General features: G+C 34.9%; 1 protein-coding gene across 5 annotated transcripts in view; it reads left to right on the forward strand.

Moving 5' to 3' along the window:
* LOC148655029 (receptor-type tyrosine-protein phosphatase zeta-like) overlaps positions 1-20,354 on the forward strand; it is an 89,856-nt gene that overhangs the window by 52,924 nt on the left and 16,578 nt on the right. For 2 of the 5 annotated variants that reach the window (XM_088645107.1, XM_088645108.1), the window contains exons 9-13: positions 4,638-4,822; positions 5,467-5,593; positions 11,387-11,442; positions 12,263-15,575; positions 17,321-17,462. In XM_088645107.1, coding sequence (XP_088501233.1) covers positions 4,638-4,822; positions 5,467-5,593; positions 11,387-11,442; positions 12,263-15,575; positions 17,321-17,462 — 3,823 coding nt within the window. The remainder of the gene's footprint in view (positions 1-4,637; positions 4,823-5,466; positions 5,594-11,386; positions 11,443-12,262; positions 15,576-17,320; positions 17,463-20,354) is intronic. The other 3 variants (XM_088645110.1, XM_088645111.1, XM_088645112.1) reach the window with 3 other exon arrangements.

The following is a 20,354-nucleotide window of genomic DNA, read 5'->3' on the forward strand; positions in this document are numbered from 1 at the left end:
ACAGTGCTGGCAATAATCCTGAAGAAGAGATTGAGAAATATTTTTTTTGTGCAAAAAATGAAAAATGTTGTAAGGATATATCATTCAGTTCATGACAACTTACACAGTGACTTGAAAAACTATTAAGACTTGGCTTTTTTTACATTTTGTTGCTTTAAGGCTTGAAGTCATGGCACTGAGGTAGATATTAATACAGTATATGTTATATACACAACCAAAAAGAAAGATGTATAGATATATGTATATTGTAGTGTGCTCTCTGAAGGCACCAGTTCTGTAGGGTTTGGGCATTTACTGGGACAATTATTAATTGTAGCAGTAAATCACAAAATTGATTCTTTTGATGGCTTTAGAATCCAACCATGCGATATAACTCAAACAACGCACACACACAGGTACTAATACACGAGGATACATTTATCAATACATAGAATATGCATGTAAACCTAACAGATCTTATCGTGAGGGTTATCAGAATACAAAAGGTATATATTCAGTCAGTTACGAAGTGTTACATATATCAAGAGGACATACGTTCAGTATATCATTCATTTAGACCATTTCATAAATGAACTTGGTTATAACTTCTACATTAGATACTCAAAACAAGTTCATAACTCTTAGGAATTAAATTGATATCAACTGGTTGGGATAACAATTGAATTCTCGAGCTGTAATGCATTGAAGTTGAATACTCATCCAATCTCTGGGGATTCAGATCTCCTGCGGGCTCTCTGGCTCTGTGCCAGGCTGTGCTGTGCTGCTTGCGATGGTGCGCTGCTGATGCTCACTGACCGGCTAGTTAGTGTTGGCTTTAACTAGCAAAGTTCGTGCACAGGAGAAAAGATGACTGTGGATCCCAGCAAGTCAGGAAGAGGACCGGTTCGTTCCTGATGAAGCGCTAGTTCTGAATAGTGATTCAGCTGTCCACAGTTCCGACCTGTTCACGAGGCCTGCTGCTGGTGCTAACCTCGGGTGGATCCTCTGGTTACTCTCTGGCAACCTCCGCTCTAGACTCTTAGAACAAAAGAAAGTTCTGGCACTCGGACACACTGGCTGTTCCGTGGTTGTCCGGGCTGAGTCTCAGGAAGGTCAGTAGGCACGCTGCGAGAATGTCCTGCCCTTGGGAGCCTTCTGCTACTGGGCCGTCCTGCCCTGGAATTCTCCTTTGAATTCCCTTTAGAAAAGTCCACAATAGTCTCTCAGGCCCTCTGTGTTGCCTGTTTTTACCTGGAGGAACTTCAGCTCGTTCATTGGCTGAAAGTTCCATGGGCATCAGAGTCCCACGTTGGTTACTCGGCCCTACCAGTCCCTGATTGGTTGATCAAGGTGAGATATGAGTCACTTACTCCTGACACTTAGGAATGCAGTCCAGATGTCCATCTGGCACTCCCTAGACAGATAGGCGCCAATGGATGACCATTGATCATGATAGCCAGGCTTAGCTAAGTGCATCCCCATTTGGGAGCTGTCCCTTATCAAAAGAAAACATCTTTAAATCAGCCTGCATGAATAGTTTCTCTGTGGCTCCACCACAGAGATGAACAGAGAGATGAGGCCTCATTTGGGAAAGCACAGCAACACTTAATTCTGTCTTATTAACAAGCATTGCCGCTACAATATAAAGAAATAAATCATATAAAATAAAAATGGAAAAGTCCTGAAAGCATAAGTATTCAAATCCTTTGCTGCAACAAACTTAAATTAATGTAGGTGCACAAAATTACCATAAAAAGCTACACAGTTATTACAACAAATTTTGTAAAGTCTCTCACTCTTTTGTATTTAGGGCAAAGTTCCAACAATAAAACCAAGGGGCTTTATAATCACTTCAGGGATAGAGTTGTATAAAGGCACAGATCAGGAGAAAAGTAAAAAAAAACATTTCAACATGATTAATATTTCTTTGAGCATGGTGAAGTCAGTCCTTGCGAAGTAAGAGGTATATAGCATCCTTAATATCTTAAAGTGATATTATTCACTTCAGTTGATGTTATTAGTTTGTTTTATAGAATTTCATATTACCATAAAATCACTTGATAACATTTATTTTACTGTAGCGAGTTTCATTTTTATATATATTTATTTTTTTCAGAATCTTGAATATGTGAGTAATAGATGTAATTATAGTATTTATAGAAAGCCACATTGTAATGTGCATCCTTATTATACCGTACAAGTGTTCTGTTTTGCATTGATATATTTATAACTTATCCTACTAAGATGTTGATTATCTTGTCATCTTTTGCATTGATATTTTATTTTCTAAGGGTAGTTTCATGTTGCAATTTAATATTGTCACAAAAAGCAGGTTATTCATCTCTACTATATACAGATGTTAACAAAACAATCTGTTCTTTGAAGGGAAAATGTTTCTGTGCCCTCATGTTTTTAGAAATACCCCCTGGCATGTGTTACATGCTCAAGTGCTCCATAATAATTGTGGGAATTGTTGGGCAGACGTTCAGAAAACTCAATTTTCTTGCCTCGTTTTAGATATCAGCTGCAAAGTTTTAATTAATAAATGATAATCAAATTGAAAGTTCCATTTTATGCCTTAATGTTGCAGGCAATTTCTACAGAACACTGTAATGTTTTCTAGTAAGTTCAAATGTACTTTGCAATGTATTTAAACATTGCAAAGTAGAAAATCCATCCTTATATTCAGCTATAACATAAACAATGGGATTATTAAAGTCTATGCATTAGGATATATTAAAGTATCAGAAATTCACTTACAAATTCAGTAAATCAATGAACAAGAAAATTCAGCTAAAGGTCAAAATTTGCCATTGCAAAATTGACCATTATTAAATGTATTTATGTCCATTGTGTTTTTACTTTTCCTACAAGAACAATTCTTACAAATAAACCGATACAAAATAGACCATAGGTGAGTTTTTGCTAAATTGTAGAAGAGAGCTGCCAGTGGCAGAAACACATTGATTATAATGTCATTTGGTACAGGGATGAAGTGTGCACTGATGGTTTTTCCCTCTACCTGTACTGTATATTATTGTCATTGTCTTTGTGCGGACTGGTTAACCACCAACCTGCCACTAGAGGCCGTTAAAGGTCTCTATTTTGCGTAAATAGACACAGCGGGTTATAATTAGGTAATTTGTGAAGGGTTTACACGGATAAATTCTCACATAGGTGTGAAAAATTAACTGAGGTATGTCCCAGGGTGTTAGCTGAAGTTGGGGAGTTACTGTAGGAGCCTGGAGAGGCTGCTGTGTAGTATTATACAGTACATATTAGCAGAAAGGTCTCTGCAATAATACCTCCTGCTCTATCCAATATCATCTATTGTGGGCTTTTATGTGTTTGGAGCCCTTGAGTCATCTTATTTAAGGTGGGTGGTATCTGTCACAGTTATGTTTTGTTTGCTGCTTTTTAAGGATTGAGAAACTAAAAGCAGTACCATTCTGTGAAACTGTGGTATTGCAATAAAGTCTGTTGAGGATACGTGATGTTTATTCATTGTATGTCTTGCTAAATTTGGTCTGAAGACAGTGGGTTTATTACAGGACTTCAAAATCCCTCTAGATGCTGTATCTTTATTTTGTTCCATTCTGAATTTTCAAAGGACAGGCCAGGATTTTTTAGAAGCAAACAGACTGCTGTATGTTGCTAGGTTACTGTGGATTGCAGCTGCATCTTGCACTCTTATCCAAGTTTTGTTTAATTCTCCTTCTTCTAATACTTATTTTTCCATTATTGCAATTGCTTCTTCATTAAATGGAAATTGGATTAAAACTACCATGTTTCAGTGTTTTAGCTGGAATGAGTCAAACTGCATCCATAATAGCTAAAAATTTGTTATTCACATCTATTAGAAATAAAAGAATATGTAGTTTCTTGAGGTACCGCACAGCATGTCCACTGCTGGAATATATCTTCATGAATTACTATTACTATAATTCGGTTTTTATGGATTGTTAGGTATTATTCTAGAATAAAATGCTGTCATTATGAATTGTCATTTTATTGTAGAGTTTCTCTGCCCTCTTGTGTTGAAAATGTTTTTTTCAAGTACAGTTCTTAAATGAGGGATGTACTGTAGTAATTCATTTAAGAGAAGATTCATGTTCAACAGCATTCTCCTAAATATGTGGTCATTAGAAATATTAAAGGAAAAACATAATAAATTGTTGAGAATAACAACACACATGATTCAGACAACCAAATTAAAAATCCATTATACTGCATAGATCTTATTTTTTTTAAACTTATTTTTGTGCGAAGAGCAAGCCAATTATTCACATCCATACTGCCAAGTAGGCAAACATACTTTATGGTAATTAATGAAACCAAGGTGACTGACATATTACCTACAAAAAATCCTAAAGGAGAAAACAACTAGAATGCAATACTGTCTATCATTTTCACCTCTTTCTGTTTACGAGCTATTTTGGAAGAATTAAAAGAAGGTTTTGGATCTTATAGCAAATTACATTGATCACTTTAGAGACTGGCCGTTGATTCCCTACTTCAATGAAAGTAGTTCATGTAAAAATCTTAGTGAATTCAAGCAATGTACTTTTTTCCATGAAGGAAACCATCTTCGTTTTCTGCAGAAATGAAAAACTTAACACAAAAATGTTTAGTATGGGTTGTTTTTTATTTTTTGAAAGTTTGCAGTTCAAAACCAGAAAATATCCAGGCGGATCCAAAGAATTACACCAGCATCCTGGTCACATGGGAGAGGCCCCGGGCTGTGTACGATGAAGTTATTGAAAAGTACTCTGTAACATATCAGAACCTTGCAGGAAAAGATCAGACCAAGCATGAATATTTAACGGATGAAGACCAGGATACGGTAACTACATGTTTAGAATTTTACAGAATTGTAAAGAAGGAGCATTAAGAAGAAGTGAGCCAAAGTCCAAAGGAGCATTAAGAAGACAACACTAAATTCTACACTACATTCAACTAAAACGAGTACTTTAGTTGGATATACAGTATGTTTTTCCTTAGTGTACATCTTGTACACTCTTCATCCTCCTTCTGGGGTGACCAGAAAATGTAGGCAATTCCCAATCTAAAACAATATATGGTACCCATGGCATTCAGCAATCAGTGAGTTCATAAAATAAAACATTTTATCTTGAAGAAAGCATGTTCCACATAGATCTTAGATCAGCTTATCTGTCTGAGCCATAACATGTTTAATGTTGCATTGCCCCCTTTATATACTGTAAGAGAATGTTAAGGTAAGCTTTATGCTTTTAAATTCTGTTTATATAGATAGCTGGTCAGATATGAAATCTGAATTTCTAAAGTAATTACAAGAGTTTGTTTCAGAAAAGTGTATTTGTTGCCCTTTCAATGCACTCAGTTTTCCACTGTAAATGTTAACACTAAGAAAATAATTTAACTAAGATATGAATATCTTGTTAATTAACCACATTTATTATATTCCAAATTGTTAAGGCTTTGAATTTGTTTTTAATTTCATTTCAGGGTGCTATTATACATGATTTGTTGGCCAATACAAGTTATGTGATCCAGGTTGTCGCTGTGTGCACCAATGGCCTTTATGGTCAACACAGTAGTCAGTTGATTGTGGATATGCCTTTGGATGACCCTGGTAAGTATGAAAGTATCAGTTAAAAGCTTTTCTATTGGTATTTTTTGTATAATTGCATTCATTAATTGAATCAATTCAAAATATGGCAAAATTGAACTTCTTTTTAAAATCTTTTGCAAACCAGTTTATGTACATTTACAGTAATGTATGTCTAAAAATCAGTGTAGTCAGAGTGCTTACTCTGAATAATGTTTTGAAAACATTGGTAGTTCAAAAAAATTAAATGACAGATACCATAATGCTCTTTTACAAGCACTTAAATAAGAGATGAAAATGCAAATGGAGATAGTACTAGAACAGTATGAAATAGAATTAACACATTGTTTTATTCACTCTTCAGTTACAGTGATAATGTCCATAGATCTGTAGCAGGGGAAAAAAGAAATGGTGGTTTACTGTGTTTGATGATTTATGTCATGGATTACCTTTGTGACTTTTTTTTGTTTTGTCACTACTAGTGGTATAAAGCATTTTTTATTTTTATAATTTTTTCAGGATATTTTGTAAATTTTAGGCAATCCATAAAATCATAGAAACTACTGTATAACGAAGTTATACAGATCTAAAGTTCTTTTTAATACAGTTTTGTATTCAGCTCTATCTGAATTGGCAGTCATTCTTGTCAATGTTTCTGAAAAGTGATGCCAGTGAGGTTGTTTACATTCTATTTTAAACTCACTTCTCTTTTTCATTTATTTGGTTACTTCTTTAATCTCCACTCAACCAGCGGCTATTTCAGCATTTTTAAAAGCATATTTTACGGGGGGCATGAGTTATTCAGATTGCCAAAGCTTGTAATGCATTAGTGACCTCTTCTAATTTCTCTGTCTGAACACCTGCAGTGTTGTTAATGAGAACTTCATATAACCTTTAATCACTGCTACCTTCCCGTGTGGGCACTGTGGAGCACACAGTGGGTAGAAGTGCAAATGGCATTGGCAAGAGCCATATTCATCCACTGGTGCCAGTATGAGTGCCATCTTAGAGACCTTATTGGATTAAATATTGGCGACTCCAGAAGTGGGGACCTTTATTGGGATGGGAGCATAACTGTCCCTCTTTCATACTTACCTGACACTTACACAAGGTCTGAAGCGAGCATGACTCCATATGAAGGGAAGACATGTGGAAAAAAGAATATAATAAACGAACACATAATGATTAAAAAAAACGAAGATAGGTGGTGGGTGATATACAGTACCACTGTCAAATTACAAATAATATGGTAGCTTTTCTTTTTGTTCTCTCTGATTTCTTTTTATCCTGCAATATTGCAACTCAAGTTTACATTTGATTCTATTTTCACATGGAGGAGAAAAATAAGTAAAACTATAAAACAAATGGCAATGTAAATTAAAGAATTTTTGTTTACAAAGACAATGAGCACAGATAGAAGACTGAGTGAAGATTGGATTCTACTCGATGCCCCTCATCGTTTCAAATATTGACGTGTAACTTTTTACGTGGAATGTCTGCAGTGCAGAAACATTTTATAGATCCCAGTGGGAAAAGGATAGTGTTTGTTAGTCTTACCTTTGTCTTCTCAACTTTGAGGTTAAGGTGTTCACCAAGTGGTGTCATTTTTTAATATGGGGAAAGTATGAATTCCATAAATTCATATTTCAATGAAATATCAGTTGAAGGAGTTGGTCATTTTTTGTTATTTCCATGAATGATAGTAAAAGGTTTGAATATCTGCCGCTGACTACACTGATCTTTAGGATGACTTTGCTGCTTTTTAATGAATGGTGGTGGGATTCCCGTTCAAATACCTTTACTATGCTAAACGTTAGCCTCTTTTGCACTCTGTATGTATAATGTGTACAGTATTTGGCTGGTATAAATCTGTACTTCTGCTCTTTCTTTGATGTTGTAAATCAATGCTATTTTTTCACTCCAGATGTTTACTGTTTAAATTGAGCTTAAGGTAGTTTTAAACTATTCAGCTAATGAGAAAGTCTAGGGTAATGCTATGTACTGCATGCTAAGAATTGGAAGTAACATGAGCTACATTATAGTAATTGGATATTATACAGTCAGTGTTTGATATTTCAAACAATATGAAAAGTGAAGGTATTCAAAAGAAAAGTAAGAACATATGCCACAATTTGGCATCTTAAATGAATGTTACGTTGTGATGCTATATACAGTATATATAAATATGTCATATGTCCCAGGAAAACAAGGATTATCTTTAAAAAAAACTTTAGGTTATATATGAAGTCAAGCACAGAATCAATAATTATGGTTACGATTTTTTTATTGACTTTGTTAAATATTTAAAAAATAAAATGTTTGAATATTCATATACAACATTATTTTAGTTTATTTTTTTGTACAATCTACTCATTTAATCTGTGTGAGTGTATTTTTGGACACATTTCACAGAGCTCTGTAACATGTTCTCTAATAGATTCCCTTTAGTTGGTTTAAAACCAAAAGTGCTCTCATGACCCTCCTAAGACCTTGGGAATCTTATCACCATTTTCTGTAGCATAGTCACAGCAACAAGGTAAGTTTACCTTAAATGTTGATATACATTGGGGAATTTCAAGTGCATGAAGTCTGTATTCACACATTTCAATCACATATCTAATAATATTTTTAAATCAAACTTTAAAAATAACTATTTAACAATGTTTCACAGGATGCATAATGTGCAATGGTGGTTGTGGCATAATCTTTATTCTAACAATCTTTTTTTCATCTTACAGAAATGTATTCACAATTAAATTGATTTTACCATTCCTAACCTTACTTCTTGATATCCTGCTGTCATAAAATTCTAATTGAATATTCAAGAGAATGTATTTATATACTGCTCACATAATATAGGAGATATTTTGATTTTAAAGCAGACAATCAAATAGCAAAAATACAATCCAGAGCTGACATAATTACATGAGTGGATTTAAAAGTAAAGATAATGAAAATGCATTTAATCACTTTGGTAATGTATAAGTTGTACAATTGAACAAAGTGTTTCAGAATTGGTTATTAGACAGACTCTTGATTCCAGTTCCAACAAAGCAAAAATGTCATTAATAGTATTAATCTACAGTTGCTGCTATAGCAGGCTGTAGATGATATCAGTGCTATACTGTGTGACATAGGTCATTTGTAATAAATTGAGTCAGATGACTGAGATGACCAAGCTTTGTTCTTGTGTAATGTGGGTGAGAGTTAATGAGCTCCTGTACCTCCTGTAGTCCTGTTGCAGTATGACTAGAAGGGCTTGCTGATATATCATTATATATAGGTCAGGTATATGCCAGACATGTCACCCATAGAAAGTCTTTAGAGCGTCCTGGGAAGAAACTAAAAAGGTGTTGATTACGGTATGCCCACAAACCTGCAGTGGCTTGTTGTCTTACCCCACAGGTGAAACCAGGTCACCTCTAGTATGAGATATCACAACCAAGCCTGCCTGGCTTACTTAAAAAAGTGCACAAACCTTTAACTGAAGGCATATAAATACAGTGTGCCTACCTCATGTGAGCACTTCAAACTTGGGAGTGACACTTGCATAACTGCTATAGTGTTTTAACGTTTCAGAATGATACATGTAATTTCTCGCTATGAGTTGAATTCCCAATTGCTTGTGATTTGTTGGATTTTATTCTATCAATCTTGTATCACCTACTCATAGTGAGCAGTTAATACGATGTTTTAAATTGAGAAAAATATTGGAGAGGGTAAGCAAGTGTACTTTAAGCACTTTAAGTTGTTCTTGCATTTTTTCATATTTATCTGTTGCTTTTCGTACAGTACATTACAAGCAACTGCAATGCCTGGCTTTGAATGTTTCATCTTTAGTTTCAGATTTTTCTTGCACGTTATCTTATTTTTCCTAGAATACCTTCTAATGTCTATGCTTTATATACATACCTTTTAAGTAACTTTTATTCTCTCCCTGCATTCTCTTGCCTCTGAAGATAAATTCAGATGATATCACATTTGTATTTCTTGTTTGGTTCTTGTTTAAAGATGTCTAAAAAAGAAGAAAGAAATTTTCTTCCTATAAAAAAAACAATTTTGATATGTTAAAATCTACCTTTATTCAAACAGAATCCAATCATTACAAACATTTACAGATATTTGACCATCATAATGGACTTGAAAGTGTTACAAATGTCCTGGTATACTAAATTCTTCAATTTTCTGAATAATAAGCTCTCAAATTAATGTGCCTCGGCTTAATAAATGATGTTCTTGAAAACCAGACTGGTTGCATGAATGAAAACTTTTTGAAACTCATTTTTCTAGAGTTTCAAAGCTGATTAATTAGAAATGTTAATAAGCTCAAACTGAATGGTTTTCAGTTCAAAGAAATGCTGCAAACTTGCAAATGTGTTTTAAAATGGATTGCTTTAATTTATTTCCTACTATGTTTTCATTTACAGTTAAATCACATTGATCAAAAAATATTACTTAATTTTTTTTGTTTGTTCGGGATCTTTTTAGCAATCTCTGTTTTTTGTTGAAAATCCTGATTCTCAGAAAATGAGGGAAAGATTGACCAAATTGATTAAGTCAATGAGTCAGTTGATCATTTTGACAACACAAATGTCAGTTGAGTCAACATGCAGGTTACAGAGTTTAGAAAAAAATGAAAACTGATGTAGCCTCCATTGATCACATGATGGTAAACTGTAGGTATATTAATCCATAATCAATTGTATCTGCAATTAGCCATGCTTAAAGCTATGAGAAAGCAAAGACCTCAAAATATTGCATGAAATTTAAGGTTTAGTTAGCATAATAAAAATGTTAAAATATTGCAGTATTGGACTGTACAATAGCATTTTATGGGTAAATGCTATGAAGAAAAAATGCATGAATTAGAACCATAGAATCCAGAGTAAGACCAATAATATCAAATAATTTGCTGACATCTGAAGTGTTCCCAATATTGGAAAGGAATCTTGCTATCATTAAGCGCATAGACCACATTTTGACATTTTGTGTCAGAAATATTTTTTCAATGAATGTTAAATACAGGGATGGTGAAAATAGAAATTTTGATGAATTGGCAGAATATGGTGTATCATTTAATTTCTTTAGAAAAATGTGTGATGCTTAAGCAGGTAACTTCACACACAAAAGCAAAAGTAATTACTAATCTTTTATCCTCAGGAGAGACATATCTCTTACAGATTAGGTGCTCATGATTTACTGAATACTGCTGAAGAAAAGAAGAAAAATATTTTCAACCTCCTCTCTGTTTACAGTTAACAATCACTGCAAAAACAAATACACTGCATCATCACTTTTTATTTATGATATAAAATGTACATGCTGGATTTGATTTGAAACATATACTAAAAAGTAAATACAGTTCATCAATCAGAATGATTTTTATTCTACAAAATGTGAATGAAAACATAATTGCTCAAAATTCAAGCAATCCAAAAATAATGGCTGGATGACCAAACAATTCATTAAGTATATTGGAAGTATTTGATTAAAATTACTTGTTAAGATTTCTAAATGCAGTAGTGGATAGATATAAATTGGTGGCAGTTCAGTGAAATCGCACAGTGCTGTATTCCTAATATATATATATAAGATATTTGTGATTCTTTAAAAAATGTATGATAATTTATTTAGAATATCCAGCCCTTATTTTACAGATTCAGATATATTTTCTCAAAATATGAAATTTGGTTATACAGTATGTCTTGATATTTTTTAGATTACCTGAATTGGTTAGTCTGAATTATTTCAATATTTTTTTTTTCAATCAAAAAGTCCTTGAGTGGTATTTCTAAAATTATGGGCTTTGTTTTCCAGAGACTGAACCCTTACCTGATTTTAATGAAACCGAAGAAGCAACAGATGAGTTGGAGGTAATAGTATCAGGGGATCTCAAAGTTATCATAAGCTGTGTGGAGCTTGCATATTGTCTTTGTATTTACATGGATTTTCATTTTATGAAATACAAATTCTTCCCAAAGTACATGAGTTGGGTTTGATTGGTCTTAATTGTCCCTTTCTTGTTTGGGACCAACTATTTTCCAATATGGTCACTTATGTGTGACTAAAATAGAACCAGATGAGCATGATGGCTTGAATGGACTCCTGTCATTAGTATTTATTCTGATTTTCTGGTGTTCTGTAATTGTAAACTTATTAAACTGAACTATGCACTGACTAGATCCCAGTGAGGAAGGTATTTCTTTTCCCCACTTGAATACAGTACCTAACCATGAAAAGAGAAGGTTTGATTCCTCTCTACCCTACAGGTCAATGCACTGCATATAAAAACATACTGCTCAGTGCTAGTTACTAGTTACACATTGATTTGAGAAATCATCTTTTGAACTTCTTCACTTAATATACAGTGCCTCTGAAATTCATTTATTCAAAATGTATTTGTTGAATATTAATTATTTATAACCAAATGTTGATGAAAATATTTTAATGAAAATGAAAGACGTTAAATCTCATCATAATCTGGAAAGAAATTCAAGTCTAAAAGGTGCTGATTACATAAATCACTTCCTGAATCAGTACTTAGTGGAAGCACTTTTGGCAGCAATTAAAGCTGTAAGACATTGGATAAGTTTCTAGAAGCTTTGTGAATGTCCATTAATGTCCAACCAACCTGTTCAAATACTATGAAAGATCCCTTTTATATTTATTAATATCATTCTCATTCTTTCTAAGGTGAAGTCTAATATGAACCCAAGAAAGAAACTTCCAAACTCCAGAGTCTTCAATAAGATGAGTAATAAAATGGAAACTGCACAGCCTATCACTGTCCCATACGAAGATATGAAGGAAATCTCACCTTACAGTGCCATGACCAAAGAGTTGTCTGTGGAAAGCTATGACAAACTGAGCACAAAAATTGCACCTGTTACAAAAGAAGCCTATTCCTTGGATAGAGAGACTTCAGAAACAGACAGGTTTGCTGTGCTTTACCCTCACACCAAATCTGTCACACAGCCAACTCAGCAGAATGTCACTGAAACAGAGAAAACATATCTAGATTACCAAACCTCCACTACTTTTCAGCCTGAGGGAAGAGCTATTACAGAGGACTATATAGAATTCCAAGCCACAACAGAGAGCCCCAGCAACTTTCAAACAACAAGCAACACAACTATTTTTAGCCCTAGTGGAATCACAGAATCATCTGAAGGCTCTTCTCTGAAAAATGTCAGTGGTCCTACTCGACCAAGAAACCCCATTGTTGTGACAGATATTTACTATGAAGATGTTGTGAATGCAACCAGCTATGAATTTTCAACAGGACCAACTTCTTCAACTCTTGAGGGTGAGATCTTTAGCAATGTCACAGCATCTACAGACAAATTTGATCACCCCTCTTCTGCTGAGAATTTCACAGGGAATACAGTGGCAGTTAATGTCACCCCTACTGACACCAGTGGTGAGGTGATATTTCGGAGTACTCCTTTCCCACATTTACCTGTCAATACTACCTCTGCACTGTCCCATGTAGAGGTCTTGCCACTTTCTACAAGTCCAGATCTGGGTGCTCAACGTCCATCTACTGTCAACATTGACATTCTGTTTCAAACAACTCAACCTGTGTTTAATGGTGAGATACCACTTCCAACTACGTCTGGTTCCCCTGTTAGTGATGTGCTTTTCCTTCCTGACCCTGCATTAACTGATACCCAGATGTTGCATCAAGCTTCCTTTGTTGGCTCAGATACCAAGAGTCCGTTGCATGTTACTCCTTTGTTACCCAGTGTTGCTGTATCGCTTCAGTTAACCCTTCCTTCATCTAAAGATGTATTTTATGAAACCCCTTCTGCCTCTTCTACTCTTGAGTTGCTTGTTGGTAAACATGCCGTTTCTCAGAGCGATGTGTTTCAGCATGCTATACCCGAGGTGGATAGGGGTGATCTGCATGCTTCAGTGAAGTCTGATGGTGACCTGTTCCTTCAGCCTACCCTCACTTTCTCCTCCAGTTTGTCACTGTTAAAATCTACAAATGCTCTGTCTGAGACCTCTGTGTTTGACACTAAGACTGAGACTGATAGTAAAAGTAAAGTTGAAGTTGTTTCCGCTGATAATGTATTGTCTCATGCAACAGCTATGGCCAAGGTTGATACACAGATTATGCCTACCCTTATTTTATCTAATGATATTCTACCCCTTCAAACTTTACCTGATTCATATGGCACTGCACTATTGTCTAATTCTGACTGGGAAAATCATCACAAGTCTAAACCATTCAGCACTGTTTCTGAAACAAAGTCATCCATGTTTTCCATTTTTGATAAAACTCTTGAATCTTCTATTCCTTTATCCAGTGATGATACTCTGACCATGGCTACTCCTGCCTTCACTGATAGGGATGTGCTTATGTCTCATGCTGGGGGTCATAGTGAGATTCAGCCATTGGGTCATGCTAGCCATGAATCGGTGCATGTGGAATCTGCATTAACAGGTGATGTGTTTTCTGGGTTCACCGCTGCTAGTAAGGATGGAACTTTTCTTCAGATTTCCTCTGCCACTTCTGATCTTGAACCTGCAACTTCTGGTGCTGCTTTTACATCTGCTACTAAGACCTGGGTTCAGATTAATCCATCACACTTTATTAATATTGACTCTTCGCATGAAACTCTGCCTTTATCACAAGATATACTGCTTCTTTATTCTAGTGATTCAGTCACACTGCAAAACCGCTCTTCCTCTTCCAGCACTGAAACACTTGCTGATGGCTCTGGTAGCTTTTCTGATAGCTCAGTGGATGATGCTTCTCAAGGTCAAGATATGTTTGCCCTTCCCCGTATGCTTTCTGTTTCTACTTTGGGCACCAGCATGGCACAATCACAGGAAGACGCATCTGCTTTTGTTAGTGCTGAAATATTCCTGCTATCTTCTATTTCTAGTTCTGTCAGCAAAGTAAACCTAAATCCTACCTCAGAAACATCCAGTGGTACTGTTTCCTCTATACACAGTGTAAGCATTAACAATAATAAAGTGCCTCTATTTGGCACCATCACAGCTACTTTTAGTTCATCATTTCTCTTAGGTACACCAGAATCCCAAAGGGAGGAAGCAGTGTCTCACTCTCACAAATGTTTCTCAGGTTGTGATCAAGCTTTGAGTGCAGGCAGAGCAATGATTGAAAGCAGTTACACTGAATTAGCACATTCTACATCTGGTAGTAGCCCACATCAAACATCCTCTTTTCATAGCTCTTGGACACAGCAAAGCATGTATCCCTCAATTCCCCATGAGGTAGACATTCACCCTACCCCTGGACTATCACTCAGTGAGTTGAAACTACTACCTACACCTGAAAACAAACATTTCTGGAATGCGATCCATGGATTGGATACAAGCCAGGTGTTTTCTAGCAATAAGCTATCTCTTGGTTTTCCTAATTCAAAATCCCAGTTGTCTCTCCATTCAGATAGTGATTTGTACGTTTCTGTTACAGCTGCCAGAGCCAGCAGTGAAAGCCCTATAACCCTCATCAATTTGGGTTCTTCCTCTGATATCCAAGTTCTGTCCCAAACCGCCATTCCTGATGCTGATTCCACACCCCCACTTCCCAGGGAACACCAAATAGAGAGCAATACTACCGGTACAGTTCTCTACATAGAATCTCAGGAAGAGTTAGAACAGGATTCGGATAGAAACCAAAGTGTAACCCCTGATAAACCCACACTTCTGTATGCAAAGACAGTGATGGCTAAAGCACTCAATACATCACAAGAAATGCTGAATGGAATGGATCATAACACCATAACCCCAACTCCAGATGTACCCCGCAGGAGTCATACTTCTGCCATCCTCTTTAATAATGATAATGAGACTGTTAGCTTTACAGAAGAAGCAAATACAACAGACTCCAGACCCTGGACATTAGGAAACACAGATGAAGAAAGCGGTTCTGGTCAAGGGACTTCGGAGAGCTTCAACGACAATGAGACTTCTTCAGACTTCAGTATCCCTGACTACTCAGAAAGCGATTCTGATGGTACAACGGATGCAGGTAAAGCTGACTTATCACCAAGAGTGCTACAGCCCTTCAGCACTGTCTTTATCTAATGGGGTTGCAACAGCTGTGTTCAAGATATCTGAGGCAGGTTAGTTATGGTTAGGCAAATGGCAGTTAAAAAAAAGAAATGTGCATGGAACCACTAAACTGTGAATGTTTACAAACACTGGGTAACGGAATTACTAACCAGCACGTCTCAAGCAACAGATGTCTAAAACAACCTTTCTTTATAACCCTGTGACACATGGGTAAGGTAAGGTTTGGGGGTTATTTAGATGGAATTTCATCTAACATGCATCATACTATTAATTGTGATTATCATGGCCTTTTTATAGCACATCTAACAACATTGCCATAGATTTTCATAGGTTTAAACCACATAAGGCTTAAAAATTCTGTATCCATCTACTATAATACATTTGTGTTATGTCCATTGTTTAAATATTTGTGTAATTTATATATATACATTTGTGTATATATGCAAAACTCATAATGTGCATCTACAGTAGGTTGTTAGTGTTCTGGTGTTTAAAAGCATGTCATGTAAACAGTTGGCTTTTGCTTCATAGCTATGTATAAGAAGGAACTTTTAACTAATACTAATCTATGAAATTAAAGGTGTGACAGATGTGTGGTCATTAGCATTCTCCCACATTTCAGGTATGTAATAAATTCAATTACATGTTCAAATCCTTTCGTATGAAACATTATGTAAGTGTAAACAACAGTAAGGTAAGTGTAATTTGGGCTTTGAATTATAAGAAAATGCAGAAAGAAAATAACACAGTTTTAGGATCTATACAGACTTTAAACCAGTAAGTGCAAAAGATCATCCACAAGATGGCAGTAGTATACTTCTCCATTCATATGGCAACTGGCTATTTGCAAAACATAGTTTTTCTAGCTGAAGGCTGTGCACTAATATACAGTACATCTTGTCTTTTCAGAGGCTGTGGAGTGATGTACATCTTTAATGTCTGACCCTGCCCAATCATTGTCATCAAATGTTAGAAGCATGGCTGTTATCAGATTTGATGACTGACACTTGTTAAACAGTCTTGAAATGATTTAGTTCTCTGCCTTTTCACTAACTTCACTCTTCACAGTAGTGCTTATTTAAGTCAAGACTGTTCTGCTTCCCTTTTAGTTTCTCATGCTTGTGATTTACCTGCCACCACTTTCATGTAACAGCATGTATACACTCTTGTGGTCTTTTATTGCAAAAATACAAGAAATGTGTGCTGCCAATCGGATGAAAAAAGGTTTCAGTTTCAAGTCCTTGAAGAATACCAAATGAGAGTAACTTACATTTTCAAAGATATATATTCATAGAGGACACTGGAAAAATCCAGTAATTTAAAGAATGTTTATTATGAAGTAAAAATCAGGGAAAGCAAGAAATACAAAATGCTTGTTTTATAAAGGTTCAAAAGCATTGGATGAAAAGTTATATTTTATAAAAACTGTCAAAATGTCAAACATTTCCTTGAGTTTTTGCATAGGTTTTAAAGGTAAGTCATAACATGTACTTTGCTTCTGATCCTGTTGCAGTCTGTTTCTTTCCTTTAAATTCATTCAAACTGGTTTGCAAATGATAAAATCCTTTCATGCAGTGAAAAAATACTAAGAGAGTAAGCTGATTATTTTTCTCCAATGTTTTATTGACAGTAGCAGTTAAATTGGCATAAGGTTTGCTTGAGGGTGAAACATGTCAATATTTGTATTTACTTCACCAACAGAAGCAAGCAACAGTAGCCATGAGTCCCGTATTGGATTAGCGGAAAGTGTTGAAGAGAAACGGGCAATAGTACCTCTGGTGGTGGTATCTACTCTGACTCTCCTGTGTCTCCTGGTCCTTGTGGGGATTCTCGTATATTGGAGGTAGGTACTGTTTAATTAGCATATATGGTAGTTGTCCTGTTGTACCATTAGCATTTTTAACAACATTTCTAAACACTTAACGTTTAAAATAGAGCAACAAAAATAAAAAAGCCGAATATGAAAACGCCTTGCTTGATATTTCCCCTTACTTGCAGACATTTTTTAAAAATAAGTTCATGCTTACCAGCCCACAAATAATTTTCTCCAAGTATTATGTCCTCGTGTCATCAATTATGAAAAAGAGTTTAAAAGAACATAGGCATCCTCATTAGCGCCACCACCAGTATCACAAATTGCAAAGGTGTTTTAGGTTATTCAAGAAAAACATGGTATAAAGACCATGCTGAAAGGAGTTTTTCTTTTTTAAGACTTGTATAAAAAAGCATATTGTGTATTTTCAGTCTGTCTTAAAATAACTTATCCATGAAAAATATGTAATCACTTATAAACCGTTTCTGATTAAAAACATTAAATTTATTTTCTTTGTACAGTAATTATGGATGGAATAATTAGAATTTTGGGAATAATGCATCTTTCCGTGGTACTGGTATTTCATTCAGCTTGGAATAAACTTCTTTTGATAAAATGATGGTGGAGTTTTTATGGATTTTCTAGATATTGCATTTCCTCTTGATAATGATAGCAAATTCCTCTTAGTCTATACTACCCTTTTCCTTATGGCAAGGGTTTTTTAACTTGCTCTGGACAGCTGTAGGATCAAATTAAATATGTTTGCTATTTATTCCTTTTAGCAAAGATTGCACTCAAATTCTTCCAGTAAAATGATCTGTTACTGTATATCAACGGGTAATCTCTGGGTTGTCAATATGAATAAGATTCTGGTTGATTAAGCATATGTATGTTTATGATTTAACATACATGGTTAAATAAAGATTTGTTATTACCACTGTGTAAATAGAAAAAGTGTATAGCAAGTCTGAATTTTAGTACCTGCTCTTTGAAGATAACATACTGTATTAATGAGATAATTACTATTTTTTTAATTCTAAGGTTTAATTTGTTTTTGCCTAAGTATAGAGATTAAATAGCATAATTACAGAAGGATTTAATGAAACATCTAGCAAATTAACATCTGAAAGTGTTCTGAACAGAATTTTTCATTTTCAGCATAAAAAAGAAATAGCTTTAATTAATGGTAATTAAATTGCTAAATTCATAGCTGGGTAGAACTTTGCTTTTACAACAAATCCTTAATTATTCTCTTTTAGTATTGTAGCCCTATGTGTATAAGCAGTTGTCTTATTAATATTTTTAGCATTGTGCTAATACTTATTTAAACTTACAGTATCTATTTTAAGTAAGCTTTAACATGATTGAAGATGATTTACGACTAGTGCCAGTGCCAAATCAGCTGTTACCAAGAAAAGAAAAATAAGACCTAAAATAAGAAATATTTTTTTCTACCGGAGCTACATTTGGCTATAAGGTAACGGTCTTTATCCACAAGAGTTATTCCGAGGTGTCATGTATAAAACAGTATAAATTGAATACTGTATATGAATTTTCGTCCTTGATGATTTGGCACTGATTGTAGTGAATTTTAGCACCTCTTCTCAATAACTTACAAATGGCATTCTAATATGTATTTTTTTTTCCTTTTGTGTCTAGTAGTGGAGAGAGTGGTGAAATGTGGCAATAAAAGATACAAAAAGGATGAATTGCTTAAGATTCATTTTTTCTAAACAAGTGGAACCGTGATTTCAGTTATATTGTCTTTAATCTTCTCTTAAAACAGAGAAAAGCCTCCCAAGGTTATTGACTAGATGAAAAGGCTTACTTATACAGTAAGGCCTTGATTTTTGTCTTTCTCTCTGGGAGGCATAATCTGTTCTAATAGATCAAAAATCTCATTTTCAGCTAGAGAAAGATAACATGGAATTTCATTTCATATGTTGAGGGGATTTCCAGCATCTTGTTTCAGTGTTGTAACAGATGTTAGGTACACGTAATATGCTATGTATATTCATTCTGGTATACTGCTATACAGTAGATAACTGTTTTTTGCAGTACATTACAATACCATGTCTTAAAACATTTAAATTCTGTTAGTTATTTGGTATGCAGTTTCAACAAGGGTTTTCTTTTTTTCATTCTTTACACAGCTTTTTGAATACTACATAAAATATTAATTACATTTGATGTTTTTCATTTTATATGAAAGGAAGTATTTTGTAGTAGGATGTATTAATGGTATTTTGTGTTTTAATACATATGTGGCTTTCTGGGATATAGTCTCCAACTCCTCCCCCACAACTCTGAATTGGAAGAGCAGTTCAAAAATGGATGGATGGATATACATGAGTGCAAGTCAATAAAGAGAAATTAAGTGAAACATGCTTTATAGGTGCTGTTTAGAATACATTACATTACACCGAATGTAATTGGTTCAAGTATATGAAAGAGGCTTTTAATTTCTGATTCATTAATCTTTAGTCACATAAAAAGAAACACTTTGCAAAAAATTCAGACTGTAAATTGGGTGATACTGTAACATATATTTTTAAAAAGGATGTGTTTCTTTAAATGTTTTTTTGAATAGCTTTTATAATGGAGTGTCTAAAGTGTCTGACAATACCAGTTATTTTAACTTATAATAAATGAAAGACCTAATTTTTACTTCAGTAGTTCACCCGAACCCCAGTTAATGCAAACTAGAGCTGTACCCCTCCCTTTTCCACGGACCGAGTGAGGAAGCTGATGCATGGAGGGTGATAGGTTGGAGGGAGTGGTGCTCCAGTGGGTGTTCTGAAGAAGAGATATTGATAAGAAGGAAAACAGAACTAGGCAAAATTAAGGTTTCTTTTCCTTAACTAAAAACAGTCTCACGGATGCCACCAGCTGTCATCCATTGAGTTCTAGGCTGCTGTTTCC

The sequence above is a fragment of the Lepisosteus platostomus genome, chromosome 9 (genome assembly GCF_059453375.1).
Source record: "Lepisosteus platostomus isolate fLepPlt1 chromosome 9, fLepPlt1.hap1, whole genome shotgun sequence".
Lineage (NCBI taxonomy): Eukaryota > Metazoa > Chordata > Actinopteri > Semionotiformes > Lepisosteidae > Lepisosteus > Lepisosteus platostomus.